At 49.6% G+C, this 20,157-nt stretch overlaps 1 protein-coding gene across 1 annotated transcript; it reads left to right on the top strand.

The window, feature by feature from the left end:
• Positions 1–10,576: 10,576 nt before the first annotated feature.
• Positions 10,577–17,677, top strand: LOC138772981 (ketosamine-3-kinase-like). The gene is made up of 6 exons (XM_069953828.1): positions 10,577–10,744; positions 12,358–12,509; positions 13,739–13,830; positions 16,367–16,449; positions 16,563–16,685; positions 17,107–17,677. Exons 1-6 carry the CDS (start codon positions 10,604–10,606, stop codon positions 17,443–17,445), a joined length of 930 nt encoding a protein of 309 aa, XP_069809929.1. The 5' UTR covers positions 10,577–10,603; the 3' UTR covers positions 17,446–17,677.
• The last annotated feature ends 2,480 nt before the right edge of the window (positions 17,678–20,157 follow it).

Below are 20,157 nucleotides of genomic sequence, written 5' to 3'. Positions count from 1 at the left end.
TCGGACATAAATGGAATGTGGTCCCTCCATCTATCCACTGCAGGGAGTGGAGTATTGGCCGCCTTGTGCCGGATGAGGTGCGAATAAAGCAGGGAAACCAGTCCCCCAGGGCCCTGAGACCGAATTATGCCAATAAGGCTGGAGATTTTTAAATAGAAATAAATTACAAATCTATATAACTTTCTGAAACCAGTTGATTTGAAAGAAAAAAAAAAAAAAAAAAAAAAGAAAAAAAAAATAATTGCTGAAGTGCCCCTTTAAAGGGGAAATCCACATTGGAGCTTGGAGGTGGAGTTATTCCTAGGGTATGTGTTCTTAGCACCTATGGCAGTGCCAACTGAAGACGGTAAACTGCCCGCCTCGGGGCAGATCCTGTATGAGACGCTTGGCTAAAGAAGAAGAATAAAGGTCTGATTCATTAAGTCATTACCCATTAGTTGTGACTCTTCTTATCTTGGGGGTGGGGGGGGGGGTTGATAAACAATTGGATGTAAAAGGAAACTGCACTACTGATGATTCCCTATCAGGCATTACCTGCTGAAGTCTCCTATGAATATGCTGGATTAGTAATGCTGTGGTGGCATATAAGACCCCTGCATGTACGTATTCTGCCTATGGAGCATAGACCCTGGAGTGACCACATAATACTGTCACTAGGAATTATGCTTACGTGAATGAGGGGATAAACAGTGCCCCCCAGGAAGAACACCAGCCAGACGACCCCCAAAAGAGCACCAGCCACAGTGCCCCAAGACATAACATCTAAGTGCCCAAGGGAAAGCACCACCCGGATTGCCACTGAATAGCACCAGCAGAGTGCCCCCAGATATAACACCAGCCAGAGTGCCCCCAGATATACCACCAGCCAGACTGCCCCCAGATATACCACCAGCCAGACTGCCCCCAGATATACCACCAGCCAGAATGCCCCCAGATATACCACCAGCCAGAGTACCCCCAGATATACCACCAGCCAGAGTGCCCCCAGATATACCACCAGCCAGAGTGACCCAAGATATACCACCAGCCAGAGTGCCCCCAGATATACCACCAGCCAGACTGCCCCCAGATATACCACCAGCCAGAATGCCCCCAGATATACCACCAGCCAGAGTACCCCCAGATATACCACCAGCCAGACTGCCCCCAGATATACCACCAGCCAAAGTGCACCCAGATATACCACCAGCCAGACTGCCCCCAGATATACCACCAGCCAGAGTGCCCCCAGATATACCACCAGCCAGAATGCCCCCAGATATACCACCAGCCAGAATGCCCCCAGATATACCACCAGCCAGACTGCCCCCAGATATACCACCAGCCAGAGTGCCCCCAGATATACCACCAGCCAGAATGCCCCCAGATATACCACCAGCCAGAATGCCCCCAGATATACCACCAGCCAGACTGCCCCCAGATATACCACCAGCCAGAGTGACCCCAGATATAACACCAGCCAGAGTGCCCCCAGATATACCACCAGCCAGACTGCCCCCAGATATACCACCAGCCAGAGTGACCCCAGATATAACACCAGCCAGAGTGCCCCCAGATATACCACCAGCCAGAGTGCCCCCAGATATACCACCAGCCAGACTGCCCCCAGATATACCACCAGCCAGACTGCCCCCAGATATACCACCAGCCAGACTGCCCCCAGATATACCACCAGCCAGAATGCCCCCAGATATACCACCAGCCAGAATGCCCCCAGATATACCACCAGCCAGAGTACCCCAGATATACCACCAGCCAGACTGCCCCCAGATATACCACCAGCCAAAGTGCACCCAGATATACCACCAGCCAGAGTGCACCCAGATATACCACCAGCCAGACTGCCCCCAGATATACCACCAGCCAGACTGCCCCCAAATATACCACCAGCCAGAATGTCCCCAGATATACCACCAGCCAGACTGCCCCCAGATATACCACCAGCCAGACTGCCCCCAGATATACCACCAGCCAGAGTGCCCCCAGATATAACACCAGCCAGAGTGCACCCAGATATACCACCAGCCAGACTGCCCCCAGATATACCACCAGCCAGAGTGCACCCAGATATACCACCAGCCAGACTGCCCCAGATATACCACCAGCCAGAGTGACCCCAGATATACCACCAGCCAGAGTGACCCAAGATATACCACCAGCCAGAGTGCCCCCAGATATACCACCAGCCAGAGTGCCCCCAGATATACCACCAGCCAGAGTGCCCCCAGATATACCACCAGCCAGACTGCCCCAGATATACCACTAGCCAGAGTGACCCAAGATATACCACCAGCCAGAGTGCCCCCAGATATACCACCAGCCAGAGTGCCCCCAGATATACCACCAGCCAGAGTGCCCCCAGATATACCAGCCAGAGTGCCCCCAGATATACCACCAGCCAGACTGCCCCAGATATACCACCAGCCAGAGTGACCCAAGATATACTACCAGCCAGAGTGCCCCCAGATATACCACCAGCCAGACTGACCCCAGATATACCACCAGCCAGAGTGACCCAAGATATACTACCAGCCAGAGTGCCCCCAGATATACCACCAGCCAGAGTGACCCAAGATATACTACCAGCCAGAGTGCCCACAGATATACCACCAGCCAGACTGACCCCAGATATACCACCAGCCAGAGTGACCCAAGATATACCACCAGCCAGAGTGCCCCCAGATATACCACCAGCCAGAGTGCCCCCAGATATACCACCAGCCAGAGTACCCCCAGATATACCACCAGCCAGAGTGCCCCCAGATATACCACCAGCCAGACTGCCCCAGATATACCACCAGCCAGAGTGATCCAAGATATACTACCAGCCAGACTGACCCCAGATATACCACCAGCCAGAGTACCCCCAGATATACCACCAGCCAGAGTACCCCCAGATATACCACCAGCCAGAGTGCCCCCAGATATACCACCAGCCAGACTGCCCCAGATATACCACCAGCCAGAGTGATCCAAGATTTACTACCAGCCAGACTGACCCCAGATATACCACCAGCCAGACTGCCCCCAGATATACCAGCCAGACTGCCCCAGATATACCACTAGCCAGAGTGCCCCCAGATATACCACCAGCCAGAGTGCCCCCAGATATACCACCAGCCAGAGTACCCCCAGATATACCACCAGCCAGAGTGCCCCCAGATATACCACCAGCCAGACTGCCCCAGATATACCACCAGCCAGACTGCCCCCAGATATACCACCAGCCAGAGTGCCCCCAGATATACCACCAGCCAGACTGCCCCAGATATACCACTAGCCAGAGTGACCCAAGATATACCACCAGCCAGAGTGCCCCCAGATATACCACCAGCCAGAGTGCCCCCAGATATACCACCAGCCAGAGTGCCCCCAGATATACCAGCCAGAGTGCCCCCAGATATACCACCAGCCAGACTGCCCCAGATATACCACCAGCCAGAGTGACCCAAGATATACTACCAGCCAGAGTGCCCCCAGATATACCACCAGCCAGACTGACCCCAGATATACCACCAGCCAGAGTGACCCAAGATATACTACCAGCCAGAGTGCCCCCAGATATACCACCAGCCAGAGTGACCCAAGATATACCACCAGCCAGAGTACCCCCAGATATACCACCAGCCAGACTGACCCCAGATATACCACCAGCCAGAGTGACCCAAGATATACCACCAGCCAGAGTGCCCCCAGATATACCACCAGCCAGACTGACCCCAGATATACCACCAGCCAGAGTGACCCAAGATATACCACCAGCCAGAGTGCCCCCAGATATACCACCAGCCAGAGTGCCCCCAGATATACCACCAGCCAGAGTACCCCCAGATATACCACCAGCCAGACTGCCCCCAGATATACCACCAGCCAGAGTGCCCCCAGATATACCACCAGCCAGACTGCCCCAGATATACCACTAGCCAGAGTGACCCAAGATATACCACCAGCCAGAGTGCCCCCAGATATACCACCAGCCAGAGTGCCCCCAGATATACCACCAGCCAGAGTGCCCCCAGATATACCAGCCAGAGTGCCCCCAGATATACCACCAGCCAGACTGCCCCAGATATACCACCAGCCAGAGTGACCCAAGATATACTACCAGCCAGAGTGCCCCCAGATATACCACCAGCCAGACTGACCCCAGATATACCACCAGCCAGAGTGACCCAAGATATACTACCAGCCAGAGTGCCCCCAGATATACCACCAGCCAGAGTGACCCAAGATATACTACCAGCCAGAGTACCCCCAGATATACCACCAGCCAGACTGACCCCAGATATACCACCAGCCAGAGTGACCCAAGATATACCACCAGCCAGAGTGCCCCCAGATATACCACCAGCCAGACTGACCCCAGATATACCACCAGCCAGAGTGACCCAAGATATACCACCAGCCAGAGTGCCCCCAGATATACCACCAGCCAGAGTGCCCCCAGATATACCACCAGCCAGAGTACCCCCAGATATACCACCAGCCAGAGTGCCCCCAGATATACCACCAGCCAGACTGCCCCAGATATACCACCAGCCAGAGTGATCCAAGATATACTACCAGCCAGACTGACCCCAGATATACCACCAGCCAGAGTGCCCCCAGATATACCACCAGCCAGACTGCCCCCAGATATACCAGCCAGACTGCCCCAGATATACCACTAGCCAGAGTGCCCCCAGATATACCACCAGCCAGAGTGCCCCCAGATATACCACCAGCCAGAGTACCCCCAGATATACCACCAGCCAGAGTGCCCCCAGATATACCACCAGCCAGACTGCCCCAGATATACCACCAGCCAGACTGCCCCCAGATATACCACCAGCCAGAGTGCCCCCAGATATACCACCAGCCAGAGTGCCCCCAGATATACCACCAGCCAGAGTGACCCAAGATATACTACCAGCCAGGGTGCTCCCAGATATACCACCAGCCAGAGTGCCCCCAGATATACCACCAGCCAAAATGCCCCCAGTTATACCACCAGCCAGAGTGCCCCCAGATATAACACCAGCCAGACTGACCCCAGATATACCACCAGCCAGACTGACCCCAGATATACCACCAGCCAGAGTAACCCTATATATAACACCAGCCAGAGTGCCCCCAGATATACCACCAGCCAGACAGGGGCGTAGCTAGGATTCACAGGGCCCCATAGCAAAACTCTGTAAGGGGCCCCCTCCCCTACACACAACACAAAGCTATATATATATATATATATATATATATATATATATATATATATATATATATATATATATATATACACAGTGGTACCTTGGTTTAAGAGTAACTTGGTTTAAGAGCTCAGTTTTTCAAATTTGTGACTTGGTTTAAGAGCATTGCTTTGGTTTAGAGCTCCTTGTACTGGGTGGGAACAGGTATGGGGGAGGGGCATGGTCTGCATAGCGGGGTCTACAGCCCTGTACTCTGACCCAGGAAGTCTCCCTCACCTTCCAAATCATAGTAGATCCATTTCAGGCTGGGGCTTACATCAGGGGACAGGACTGTGGAGGTAATCTCTCCATAGCTGTAACCCCTCCCTCCCCGGACAGAGAGTGCTGCATGTATGTGCCCATATCTGCCCTGCTCATTCCTTCATACTCCCTGCAGTCTCTGTCTGCCCTTGTGTTTCCCATCCTCTCTATTACTGTACAGTAACTTATAATATCACAGATTCTGCAGTTTCTGAATTTTTGTTTCATTAGTTTTACGTGTTATTCAGAATAATAAATATTTATTTTTGGGATGTGGAACCAATTATCTGCATATAAGTGATTTCTTATGGGAAAATTTGCTTTGGTTTAAGAGTGGATTTGGATTACAAGCACAGTCCCGGAACAAATTATGCTCGTAATCCAAGGCACCACTGTATATATATCTATCTGCTTTACTGCTGGTGCACTGATAACCCCTGACCTCTGCACATTTTCCTTTCCTACTTGATTGCGCAGCTGGAGAACAGAGGTCAGAGGTTATCAGTGCAGTGATGCAGAGATCTCTGTCTTCTGCTTCTTAACCCTTTTTTTTGTGTTGCAGCATGTAAGTAAACATTGGGTCACTTACACACTGCAGTACATAAGTGGTTAAGCAGAAGGACACACGCTTTTACCTTCTCCCCTGGGCCCCATAGCAACTGCCTACCCTGCCCCTGCCTCTATGGTAGCTACGCCACTGCAGCCAGAGTACCTCCAGATAGAACACCAGCCGGAGTGCCCCCAGATATACCACCAGCCAGAGTGACCCTAGATATAAAACCAGCCAGACTGACCCCAGATATATCACCAGCCAGAGTGCCCCCAGTGTTCAGCTTGCATGTCAGCTGCACGTTACACAATAAAAAGCGCTGTGTGCTCGTCCTCCGTTCCCGGTGTACAGTGCTGATCAGCTGGTTGCTGCTGCTGGGAGTCAGACCCCTCCGATAGGATATTAGACTAGAGATGAGAAAGCCTCAAGCTTGGTCGGGTTCATCCAAACCCTACACTCTGCATGTGGTTAGGCCATAGGTTACATCCATATTCTCCAGGACTGCCTAGGGCTGCGTCCAACTTCTTCAGCCACAGGTAATCAAATGGTAATCGAGATTCGCTCATCTCTATCGAAGACCTGTCATATGGATACATCATCAATCACAAAGTCCTGGGAAACTCCTTTAGCTTTGACTGTTAAGGCATTATGGGAGTTGTAGTTTTCCATCAACTGGAGAACCGCATGACGACACACAATAAGATGCATCCCTGGGGGGGGGGGGAACTGAAGGCGGTTAGGCCCCTCCATGCTGAGGAACAGTCCCTGGGACGTACTATGCTGGGAGAAGTTCTCTGTGTGCTCTTACCATGCTGGTGAACAATCCCTGGGCTCTTACCATGCTGGAGACCAGTCCCTGGGCTCTTACCATGCTTGGAAACGCTCCCTGGGCTCTTACCATGCTGGGGAACAGTCCCTGAGCTCTTACCATGCTGGGGAACAGTCCCTGGGCTCTTAACATGCTGGGGAACAGTCCCTGGGCTCTTACCATGCTGGTGAACAATCCCTGGGCTCTTACCATGCTGGTGAACAGTCCCTGGGCTCTTACCATGCTGGGGAACAGTCCCTGGGCTCTTACCATGCTTGGGAACGCTCCCTGGGCTCTTACCATGCTGGTGAACAATCCCTGGGCTCTTATCATGCTGGTGAACAGTCCCTGGGCTCTTACCATTTTGGAGACCAGCCTCTGGGCTCTTACCATGCTGGAGAACAGTCCCTGGGCTTTTACCATGCTGGTGAACAGTCCCTGGGCTCTTACCATGCTGGGGAACAGTCCCTGGGTTCTTACCATGCTGGGGAACAGTCCCTGGGCTCTTACCATACACCCTATGGGTTCTTAGTATGCTGGGGAAATACCCCCTAGGCTTCTACTTTGCTGTGGTATGCCCCCTAGAAGCTTACAATGTTGAGGGATTCCCCCTGGGCGCTTGAGCCTCGTTTACATATTGACAAGTTTCTATATGGGGTTGGAGAAAATAATGGAGATAATGGAGGTATACTCGAAATCTTGGCGCCCGGCCCTGTCTGGCAATGGGATGACCTTTTCCCCGTTTAGCTGCTGACAGGTCCCCTTTAATGGCTCTGTTGGGGCAGCACCACTCAGTACACAGTGTAAGCGGGTGCAGCGCCTCGAGGAGGCTGAATCATCGCCATCGAAGAGAGAAAAATTTAAACTGAGTTAAAAAAAAAAAAAAAGGTATATCAACCCAAAAGTGCCAACATTAAAAGTACAACTTGTCTAGCAAAAAACAAGCCTCATATGGTGACAGTACAGTCCCCCATGGTGTCCGTCATCCTACATAGAAGACTTTATTATCCCTCCCCCCACCGCACCAGGACAAGAAGAATCTGACTTATGCAAAACGACTTGATGAATCAGCCCTTTATTCTTCTTCTTTAACCAAGCGTCTCATACAGGATCTGCCCTGAGGCGGGCGCTTTACCATCTTCAGTTGGCACTGCCATAGGTGCTGAGGACACATACCCAAGAATGAGCAGTCCTCTCCCCAGCGAAAACCTTCAGACTACAGCAGCTGCACCTGCGGAGGACCACTAGAGGTGGGGGTGGGGGGGGTCCACAGACACAGTGATGTAGGGTGAGCTACATCTCTGAGCTTTAATGTGGAGTTCCCCTTTAAATAGTGTTGGATAAAGCAGCTTATTAATAAAGCATATACAGTTCTCTATGTGCACATTCAGTCCTCATGGTCCCTGGTGATGTAAACATAAAGCCTGATGCTCACCCTGACATTATTCGGGGAGATTTATCATACATGGTGTAAAGTAAAACTGGCTCAGTTGCCCCTAGCAACCAATCAGATTCCACCTTTTATTTTCCAAAGAGTCTGTGAGGAATGAAAGGTGGAATCTGTTTGGTTGCTAGGGGCAACTGGGCCAGTTTCACTTTACACCATGTTTGATAAATCTCCTTCCTTCATGAAGCTGGTGGTGAACATGTACAGGTGCCTTATTGGCTCACAGAATTTATAGAAGGCGGCACTTTAGCTTCTCGACCCCACCCCCCTGACTCTTCAGCCTGGAAGAAAATGCATGATTTTTATAAACTGAAATTATATCAAATTCAGTCTCGTAACATCGCTCCCCTCCTGTACATACAGTCCCATGTAAAAGCGCTCCCCTCCTGTACATACAGTCCCATGTAAGTAATATCGCTCCCCTCCTGTACATACAGTCCCATGTAAGTAACATCGCTCCCCTCCTGTACATACAGTCCCATGTAAGTAACATCGCTCCCCTCCTGTACATACAGTCCCATGTAAAAGCGCTCCCCTCCTGTACATACAGTCCCATGTAAGTAACATCGCTCCCCTCCTGTACATACAGTCCCATGTAAGTAACATCGCTCCCCTCCTGTACATACAGTCCCATGTAAGTAACATCGCTCCCCTCCTCTACATACAGTCCCATGTAAGTAACATCTTGCCCTCCTGTACATACAGTCCCATGTAAGTAACATCACTCCCCTCCTGTACATACAGTCCCATGTAAGTAACATCACTGCCCTCCTGTACATACAGTCCCATGTAAGTAACATCACTCCCCTCCTGTAGTATACAGTCCCATGTAAGTAACATCGCTCCCCTCCTGTAGTATACAGTCCCATGTAAGTAACATTGCTCCCCTCCTGTACATACAGTCCCATGTAAGTAACATCACTGCCCTCCTGTACAGACAGTCCCATGTAAGTAACATCGCTCCCCTCCTGTAGTATACAGTCCCATGTAAGTAACATCACTGCCCTCCTGTACATACAGTCCCATGTAAGTAACATCGCTCCCCACCTGTACATACAGTCCCATGTAAGTAACATCACTTCCCTCCTGTAGTATACAGTCCCATGTAACATCCCTACCCTTCTCTACATACAGTCCCATGTAAGTAACATCACTCCCCTCCTGTACATACAGTCCCATGTAAACAACATCGCTCCTCTCCTGTACATACAGTCCCATGTAAGTAACATCGCTCCCCTCCTGTAGTATACAGTCCCATGTAAGTAACATCGCTCCCCTCCTGTACATACAGTCCCATTTAAATAACATCGCTCCCCTCCTGTACATACAGTCCCATGTAAGTAACATCCCTCCTCTCCTCTACATACAGTCCCATGTAAGTAACATCCCTCCCCTCCTCTACATACAGTCCCATGTAAGTAACATCCCTCCTCTCCTCTACATAGTCCCATGTAAGTAACATCACTGCCCTCCTGTACATACAGTCCCATGTAAGTAACATCACTGCCCTCCTGTAGTATACAGTCCCATGTAAGTAACATCCCTCCCCTCCTGTAGTATACAGTCCCATGTAAGTTACATCCCTCCCCTCCTCTACATACAGTCCCATGTAACATCCCTCCCCTCCTCTACATACAGTCCCATGTAAGTAACATCCCTCCCCTCCTCTACATACAGTCCCATGTAAGTAACATCCCTCCCCTCCTCTACATACAGTCCCATGTAAGTAACATCGCTCCCCTCCTGTACATACAGTCCCATGTAAGTAACATCGCTCCCCTCCTGTACATACAGTCCCATGTAAGTAACATCGCTCCCCTCCTGTACATACAGTCCCATGTAAGTAACATCGCTCCCCTCCTGTACATACAGTCCCATGTAAGTAACATCGCTCCCCTCCTGTACATACAGTCCCATGTAAGTAACATCGCTCCCCTCCTGTACATACAGTCCCATGTAAGTAACATCGCTCCCCTCCTCTACATACAGTCCCGTGTAAGTAACATCGCTCCCCTCCTGTACATACAGTCCCATGTAAGTAACATCACTCCCCTCCTCTACATACAGTCCCATGTAAGTAACATCGCTCCCCTCCTGTACATACAGTCCCATGTAAGTAACATCCCTCCCCTCCTCTACATACAGTCCCATGTAAGTAACATCCCTCTCCTCAGTCTCCTCCCCACCATGCTGCTTCTCCGTCCTATCACAGCTCTGTAACCCCGCCTCCTCCCTGCACGATGGTCATGTGACTGGGGGCCAATCACGTGACCCTGTGATGTCATCGGGAACTTGTTCAGTCTGTGCCCAGGATGGAAGCGCTGCTGAAGAAGGAGCTGGGGCTGTCCCAGGTGAAGGCGGCCGGTCACTCCGGAGGAGGCTGCATCAGCCAGGGCCAGAGCTACGACACTGACAGGGGCTGCCTGTATGTCAAGGTCAACCACAAGGCTGAGGTACCTGCCACTAGGTGTATGGACTACAAGGCTCAGCATGCCCCCTGTCTGTGTCACTAGGTGTATGGACTACAAGGCTCAGCATGCCCCCTGTCTGTGTCACTAGGTGTATGGACTACAAGGCTCAGCATGCCCCCTGTGTGTCACTAGGTGTATGGACTACAAGGCTCAGCATGCCCCCTGTGTGTCACTAGGTGTATGGACTACAAGGCTCAGCATGCCCTGCCTGTCTGTCACTAGGTGTATGGACTACAAGGCTCAGCATGCCCTGCCTGTCTGTCACTAGGTGTATGGACTATAAGGCTCAGCATGCCCCCGTCTGTGTCACTAGGTGTATGGACTACAAGGCTCAGCATGCCCCCGTCTGTGTCACTAGGTGTATGGACTACAAGGCTCAGCATGCCCCCTGTCTGTGTCACTAGGTGTTTGGACTACAAGGCTCAGCATGCCCCCTGTGTGTCACTAGGTGTATGTACTACAAGGCTAAGCATGCCCCCGTCCGTCACTAGGTGTATGGACTACAAGGCTCAGCATGCCCCTGTCTGTGTCACTAGGTGTATGGACTACAAGGCTCAGCATGCCCCCGTCTGTGTCACTAGGTGTATGGACTACAAGGCTCAGCATGCCCCCTGTGTGTCACTAGGTGTATGGACTACAAGGCTCAGCATGCCCCCTGTCTGTCACTAGGTGTATGGACTACAAGGCTAAGCATGCCCCCTGTCTGTCACTAGGTGTATGGACTACAAGGCTCAGCATGCCCCCGTCTGTGTCACTAGGTGTGTGGACTACAAGGCTCAGCATGCCCCCTGTCTGTGTCACTAGGTGTGTGGACTACAAGGCTCAGCATGCCCCCTGTGTGTCACTAGGTGTATGGACTACAAGGCTCAGCATGCCCCTGTCTGTGTCACTAGGTGTATGGACTACAAGGCTCAGCATACCCCCCTCTGTGTCACTAGGTGTGTGGACTACAAGGCTCAGCATGCCCCTGTCTGTGTCACTAGGTGTATGGACTACAAGGCTCAGCATGCCCTGACACATTGTTCTTCATGTCTCATGGCATGGGTTACTATCCTGAAATCCTAGAGGTACTTTGCTGCTTTATACATCAGTGTACCCCAACCTGTTGCAGAACTACAACTCCCATCGTGCCCCGGCACCCTTAAAGGGATATTTCCATTTTTACTAATAGTTATACTTATAGGAAATATGTTAATTTAGCAAATTTACCTTCTCTTTTCTCTCCTATTGTTGACTCAGGGTTACCGACCAACACTGTGCTCTAAAAGCAGTGGTCGGACTAAGATATATAGTTGCGTTGTGTATATATTGGGTTGTGTGAGCTGGATGGGGGGCATTACTATAAGGGGGTCCTCCCCGAGCTTTCCCTAATAGAGATACAGCAGTGCAGTGTAGAGGCCTGTGTGTGTGGGGGATTAGAGGGATTTCGAGGCGCTCTGTATCTGCAGCCATGTGAACATCAGGAATCTGGACGCTGCAGAAGCATCAGAATCGCCGCCCCCCCCCCCCCCCCCGCTCTGTGAGGCACCATGTACCCCGATCAGGCCTGTAGGGCTCCTGACTTTATGATCTTCACCTGTTTCCTTTCTTCTCAGGCTAGAAGGATGTTCGAGGGAGAGCTGGCGAGCCTGGAGGCCATCCTGCAGACTGGTACCATCAGGGCTCCCAAACCAATGAAGGTCATTGACCAGCCATCGGGGGGCGCCATGCTGGTTATGGAGCACCTGGACATGAGAAGTCTCAATAGGTAGCGGGCTGTAAGATGTATAGGACATGTCAGTTCTTTGAGCGGAGAGCGGAGGCGCCCTATACATAACATTGAGGCAGATGGGGATTCCAAGCAGAGTCCGCGGTGGGGATTCTGCTCAGAAGTTCTGAACTTACCCTTACAGGGTGATAAAGTTTCATAGTCACCCTGATATATCAGTAGATGCACCCTAGACATGGCTAGAGCACGGGGGCACCTGCTGTGTACTCCAAATAGTTATAGTAGGCATCCCCCCTATGCAGGCTGCACACAGCACCAAGACAACACTGGTGCAATAAGACACCTGCTAGGTACTCCCATGACCTCTACATTGACAAGGCATTACTGATGCTATGGAGCACCCGCTCTTAGGGCTGAAGCTATGGCCAAAAAATACAAATCTAATTTAAAAAAAATTATTCTCGATTTTAAATCTCGATTTTCTTTTTTTTCTTTTTAAATGTTTATTTATTTATTTGGCTAATTATGATGGCTGTAGTAGTAGAGGCATAGTGGATGAGGGGTGTAGTAGTATCAGGAGTGGGAGTAGTACAATTTTCTGTGAAAAATCTAATTGATTCTTAAAATCTTAGTGAATTAATCAAATTAATTTGATTGACTGCCCAGCCATACCTGCTATAATAATAGTGGGCATGCCCTTCTATGCAGGCTCAGCACGTGGCCAAGTCAACAGTTATACATTGGGGTACCTAGTAAGCACTTAAGTAGTGATAGGCACGCCCCTCTATGCATTCTACATACATAGCCAAATCAATACTGTTAGATCGGAGCACCTGCTGTGTACTCCCATGGAGATAGTGGGCATGCTTCTCTATGCCTGCCCCACACATAGCCTAATAAACACCGATACAATCAGGAACCTACTTTGTACCCAGTAGTGGGCATACCTCATACATGGCAATGGGGAGCCTGTGGTTTACTCCTATAGCAACAGTGGGCACAATCCGCTGTGCATGCCCCACATGTGGCCAGAATACCAGAGCTGTATCATGACATTGTAATGGAGATCTCAGACATGACCGGTGCAGTATGGGAGCCCTGGGTCTCCTGCAGTATACACTCATACTGGTAGGGGGCATGCCTCTTATAGCACCTGCCAGAAGCTGTCTTAGCCATAGGGGGGGGGGGGGGGGGGCGTAACTTCCACCAATGTCATTGGTGTAGCGTTTCTGTAGCGGGACTGTAAGCGTTCGGTTGCTGTCTTACAGGCAGTCTGCAAAGCTGGGGGAGCAGCTGGCCGACCTTCACCTCCACAACCAGCGGCTGCGGGAAAAGCTGGACAAAGAGAGCGGCATTGTGGGTAATTACCAGCACATGTCTGTACCTTGCATGGCCTCTAGAGGGCGGTGTCCATATAACTTGAGTAGTCTTCCAGCAGGGGGACACTTGTGGTTCACTCTGTTTTACACACACCGCCACTACAATACCCAGCGTTCCCTGTCGCTTCTCACATAAGGGGTGTAATGTAGTATAACATGGCGGAAACTGAATAGCCATAATGTAATACATGAGTGGAATTCCATGCATTTGGGGATGAAAAGGGAGGACGTTGGCATTTTGGGTTCATTTCTGTGTGTTTTTGGGATGGTCTCAGGGGCGTGGCTTAAAGGGGCAGTCCGGAGGAGGTGGCTGATCAACATGCATCTACCTCAGTTACAGTGCTGAGGTCTGCTGTCCCCTGCTCTGGTTCCCGGTCCCCGGCCGCTTACTGATCTGAGCGGGGACCCAGGTTGTGATGTGTCAGCCCCGCTCAGCCAGTCAGCAGCCATAACAGGGTCCCGCCTCGGCTGCTGATTGGCTGAGCAGGGCTGACCCAACACCACCCTGGTCCCTGCTCAGACCAGGAAGGGACCGGAATGGAGGACAGCGGACCCCAGAGCTGGAGCCAGGGAGGTAAGTGCATGTTATATTCAGCCACAGACTTCTCCTTTAAAGGGGTATTCCCAACTCCACACATTATTCCCTATCCGATCAACAAGCTGATCAGTGAGTGTTTGACTGATGAGCTGCTGTTCATACTCTATTTGGGGGAAGAATTTTTCTCTGTTTGCAGGATCAGTAGGGGGTCTCGCCTATCAGCTCTTATCCCCTATCCTGTGTTGGTGTACATAAAGCTATAGTATACATAATATATATATATATTATACTGTATTTATACACTAAGGGGGGGAGGGCACAGTACAATGGTCTTACATTAGACCCCACCCCATACACCCTGCCAGATTTACGAAGAGGTGCCTCTGGTGGGATCTGTGTCTGCTAGCTCTGGAGCAAATGCGGATTTCTGCCATGATTTACACCTGTAACTTAAAAAAAAACAACTTTTGACAAACCTTGCAGATATAGGCATAAACTTTGCATTACATGTTTGTCTTTTTTTCTTTTTGTTTTTTAAGAAGTTAGTGTCCCATTTATCCAGGGATACATGTGTACATGCAGGAGTTGTACTGTGCACTGCTCCATCCTGCTAGCGCTCATTGTGCAGGTGATGGATCTGTGTAGCAGGCAGATGTCCGGTTTATGACTCTGGTTTATGTATCTGTGTAGCAGGCAGATGTCAGGTGTATGTAATGGACCCCCAGCTCCAAAGCATAATAAATGAAACCAAAGAACGCAAAATAAAGACAAAACTCGTTGTAATCCGGTGTCGAAGGGTAACAATTTTATTTAAAATCACATGACACTGAAAATCGCAGACCCCCGACTCACAAACAGTCACCCTCCAGCACTCAGGCAAGGAAAAAACCCCTGTGGAGGAAACTTTGAGGGAACCATGGCTGGAGAGTTGCCCCTCCCCTGGACTTAGAGGGTAATACCATACTATAAATATAATAAACTGGATGTGAGGGAGATCTGGCTGCAGTATCTGTCCCCTTATTGATGGCTAGGCAGATGTATCTCTTGTCCCTGACAGATCCAGGTCCACTTCTCAAGAAGGTGGAGACTTGGTTGAAGGGGTAGTGTAAAGTAGACCACCCTTTTCTCCTGCTAAAACCTCCAAACTACATTAAGGATAGGGAAGAGTAAAGTATTCAAGCTCAAGGTCCTCTGGCGCATCCAAGATCGCACTGATCTTTGACATAAGCGCTTGTCATCACAGTGCATGGTTACTACAGGTAAACACATCTGAAGCATTAACCCTTTAATGACTAGCTTTACTAAACACACTCATGACCAAGCCAACAGCTTATGGTTGGGGCACACTGAGAACACTAAGGGTGCGTTCACACCTACAGGATCTGCAGCAGATTTGATGCGGTGTTCAGTTATTTAAATGAAATCTGCTGCAGAAAATCAGCTGCAGATCCTGTAGGTGTGAACGCACCATTAATGTGTTTTTTTTCAGGGATTTTTTTTTTTTTTTTTTTTTTAAGGGACAGTGTGAACATGGGCAGTAGTGGCTGTAGTTGTACTTGCCATTTTTTAGGGCCCCATCGTGAATCATACCCATCAACCTAGAGATTGTTTTTGTTGCCCATAGCAACCAATCACAGCTCAGCTCTCATTTCTCAAATTAATGTGATAAAATGGAAGCGGATGTGTGATTGGTTGCCATGCGCCCATAGCAACCAAAGCTCTGCTTTCATTTTATTAGAGCTTGTTAAGATAAAAAGGTGACCTGTGATTGGTTGCTACGGGAAAATCAGACTTTTGTCATACCTCACAACTTTTGCTCGGAGCAAATAGGGACGCCCATAGCTACGCCCACATCACAACACCCCCTCAGCAGTACCACACCTGCATAGGTACGCGCACATCTCAACACCCCCTATAGTATTGTTTCGCCTCAGGATATCTCTCCTCAGGTGACATTTGTTTTTTCTTTTTTCCATAAGGTAAAGGGTCAGGACAGTCAGATGTCGGATACATAGATAGGTTTGGTTTCCATACAGCGACCTGCTGTGGATATATCCCCCAGGTAAGAGTCTGATATAATGGGTCTATATTGGGATGTGTAGCAGCCAATCGGATTGTTCCTTATATCTGATGTCACTTCCTCTGATGGCATCAGTCCACATGTTTGATTGACAGGTGAATGACTGGCAGGAGGACTGGGACGTGTTCTACACCCGGCAGAGGATCCAGTATCAGATGGACCTGATAGAGAAGTCGTCCGGAGACAGAGAAGCCAGAGAGCTGTGGTCACAACTACAGGTGAGTGTTAACAAGAAGAGCTGCAGTGTAACAGAAGGGGAGGGACATACTGGAGCATGTGACTTAAAGGGATTGTCCAGGATTTATAAAAGTTAGCTGCTTTCTTTTAAAAAGAGCGCCAAACTTGTCTTCAGGTTGTATGTGGTATTACAACTTGGCTCTATTCCCTTTAATAAAAATAAACTGCAGTACTGCACATAAACTGAGGCTGTGATTGGCGCTGTTTCTGGAAGAAATCAGCTATGTTCTAATCCTGATGCAGAAGATGTCTTTACACTGAGGGGAAAAAAAAGCTACTATTTATGGTGCATGCCCTCCTTTCTTCTTTGAAGTCTAGTGGATAACTCTAATGGGGCAGAGCGGCATTGTAAAGCATGGTGGACTGAGCAACATCCCGAGCTTCACTTTTCTTTTATCACAGCTCAAGGTCCCTCAGCTCTTCTCTGGCGTGGAGGTCGTCCCGTCTCTTCTTCACGGTGACCTGTGGGGCGGGAACGTGGCCGAGCTGGACACCGGACCAGTGATCTTTGACCCAGCCTCCTTCTATGGACACTCTGAGTTTGAGCTGGCCATCGCCGGTATGTTTGGAGGGTTTGGCTCCTCCTTTTACTCCGCCTACCACTCAAAAATACCCAAGTCTCCTGGCTTCGACAAGCGACTGAAGCTTTATCAGCTCTTCCACTACATGAACCACTGGAACCATTTTGGAGGCGGCTACAGAGGGTCCTCGCTGAGCACCATGAGAAGCCTCCTGAAGTGATCGGGCCCTGACTACGACAACGGACACTAATGTGATCATCCAGGCATATGACAATACAGCTTAAAGGGGCACTTCAAGCAAAACTGATCCATTGTGGTATGTGTAGTGGAGGGGCAAGGCATGGCACAAGATTCAACACTATGTGTCACGCTTCACCCCCACATCTTGTATTAGACACAACACAGTTGGTCAGTCATTCTCGGAGTGTTTGTTTCAATTATTGCACAAGTCATTCAGTCTTCACATTCTTTTAGATTTTCCCTATGAGGAATTCTCCGCACCCTTCTTAAGCTTATATTCTGGACATTTCATATCTTACTATATAAAGGATTTCTTGGTGGTCTCTCCCCTCAAAAATGCACGTTATTATTGGTGGACAGTGCCGTATGGGCGGGGCTTCACAGCCATCATGCCCCATATCCCTGTCTACATCGGCGTCATAGACCCCGCCCCCTCCGCGGTGTCATCGGATTGGGCCGACCTAGAGGCCTCAACTCTGTCCGCTCTGATTTGGCCATCACAGAGGGGGTGGGGCTTATGCCTCTGTCTGCCTATTCTGATGAACCCACAGAAGGGGCGGGGCTTAGGTGACAATGACGTCATGGAGAGGGTGGGGTTTAGGGGCACGATAACTGAAGCCCTGCCCATACAGCCACCAACAATAACTTGCATTTGTTACAATGTAACAGGTTAGACCAGTCTGGGGTCCAGTTTGCCAAGGCTGGATGCGACTGTACCGTACCCTCAGCTGTGAGGAGCACTAGGTGTATGCAGGACTCCAGCTGCATTCACTGACAGCAAGGGGAGTTCTTAGACATGGTGAGAAATAGCTGTAAGCTGGGTTCACACTATGTATATTTGAGGCTGTATTTGTGAGGCTGTATAGCAACCAAAACCAGGAGTGGATTGAAAACACAGAAAGGCTCTGTTCACATAATGTTGTAATTGAGTGGATGGCCATCATTTAATGGCAAATATTTGCTGTTATTTTAAAACAACGGCTGTGGTATTGAAATAATGGCCGTTATTTACTGTTATATGGCGGTCATCCACTCAATTTCAACATTGTGTGAACAGATCCTTTCTGTGTTTTTAATCCACTCCTGGTTTTGGTTGCTATGAGGACCTGACATGAGGACCAAATACTGCCTGAAATATACATAGTGTGAACCCAGCCGTATAACGCGTAGCTTTTAGTTTTACTTGCTGTTAATGGGACCCATGACTTCTCTAGTGCCGCCATTAAATCTGCCGCCCTGCGGTCTGCTCTGTGTATTTTATCTATGACCTCATCGGACGTCACCATGGCCACAGGTATCTTTATTGTGTGTAATGGGGGAGGGTTATCACAGGTGATGGAGGTCTTAAAGGAACTGTTAGGGTGCGTTCACACCTACAGGATCTGCAGCAGATTTGATGCTGTGTTCATTTATTTAAATGAAATCTGCTGCAGAAAATCAGCTGCAGATCCTGTAGGTGTGAACGCACCATTAATCTGTTTCATTGGAAATGAAGGGAAACTGATCTATAGGGGAATTGGTTACTATAGGCAATATTATATTATAGAGAATATTACTATAAGACAGTGCCATGAAGTTTCCCTTATTGCTCAGCTGCTGCAGAACATCTTTATACAGACCTTCAAGTCTGGTGTCGATTGTGTAACATGACATGCTTTAATCCACTGTGAAAAGAGGTTCTGCAGCAGCTGATGGGAGTGTTTCTGTAATAACCATTGTGATGCCCATAACAGTGCTGAGCAGAGTGTATACAGAATAGCGCCAGCCAGGGTTCCTATGGATAGGGATAGTATTCTGTGTGCTGTGTCAGTCACAAATACCCCATACATCCCATCTGTAGTGTACCGTATAATATGCCAACCATGTGCCGCCGGAGGGCCAGTCACAGATGCACCATCCGCCATGTCCCCATATGTAGCGTACCCTATACTATGCCACTACCAAAGTGCCAGTCACAGATACTCTATGCATTCCCATAAAGTGTACCCCATGCTTTGTTAGCCAAATTGCCACCCCCCCCCCCCTTCCCCTAAGGACCAGTCACAGATACCCCATACATCCCCCATCTGCAGTGTACCCTATGTAATGCCAGCTGATGTGTGCCACCAAAAAGGGCCTTTACTTATACTCTATGCATCTCCATTTGCAGCATATCATATATAATGCTCACCAAGGAACCATTCACAAATACCCCATACATCACCATCTACCGTGTTCCCATCTGTAGCGTACCCTAGTATGCCACTATCAAAGTGCCAGTCACAAATACTCCATACATCACCATCTACCGTGTCCCCATCTGTAGCGTACCCTAGTATGCCAGCCAATTCCTACCCCCAGAGGACCAGATACCCCATACATTCCCCCATACCCCATATTATGCCAGCCAATGTGCCCACCCCACATTGGCCCTGGGTAAATGTAATCACTTTAGGATTGTTCCAGCCCTCAGGATTATCCCCCTCTATTGTCCCGGCACTTATATGGGAGATATTGTATAGACAATAGTATTGACCCTTGTCCAGTCATGTGACCTGACATTATCTGCATATGACCAGGGGGCCCTGGGAAAATGTAATTGTTTTAGGATTATCCCCCTCCGTCTGAGCCCAGTGAGTCCCTATTGTGTAAGGATTGCACCATCACTCTTGTGGGGTCCTATCACTCCCTGTGTGCATTGCATTGGATTTAC

The sequence above is a fragment of the Dendropsophus ebraccatus genome, chromosome 14, assembly GCF_027789765.1.
Source record: "Dendropsophus ebraccatus isolate aDenEbr1 chromosome 14, aDenEbr1.pat, whole genome shotgun sequence".
NCBI classification, from domain to species: domain Eukaryota; kingdom Metazoa; phylum Chordata; class Amphibia; order Anura; family Hylidae; genus Dendropsophus; species Dendropsophus ebraccatus.
The sequence above is the reverse complement of the archived record's forward strand: the minus strand, read 5'-3'. Positions and strand labels throughout refer to the sequence as shown.

What these genes read in the sequence shown, in the direction of transcription:
- LOC138772981 (XM_069953828.1), top strand. Translation starts at nt 10,604, where the DNA reads ATGGAAGCGCTGCTGAAGAAGGAGCTGGGGCTGTCCCAGGTGAAGGCG. An exon ending in GCTGTGGATATATCCCCCAG is followed by an intron (nt 16,450 to 16,562) that starts GTAAGAGTCTGA and finishes TTTGATTGACAG; the next exon opens with GTGAATGACTGGCAGGAGGA. An exon ending in AGCTGTGGTCACAACTACAG is followed by an intron (nt 16,686 to 17,106) that starts GTGAGTGTTAAC and finishes CTTTTATCACAG; the next exon opens with CTCAAGGTCCCTCAGCTCTT.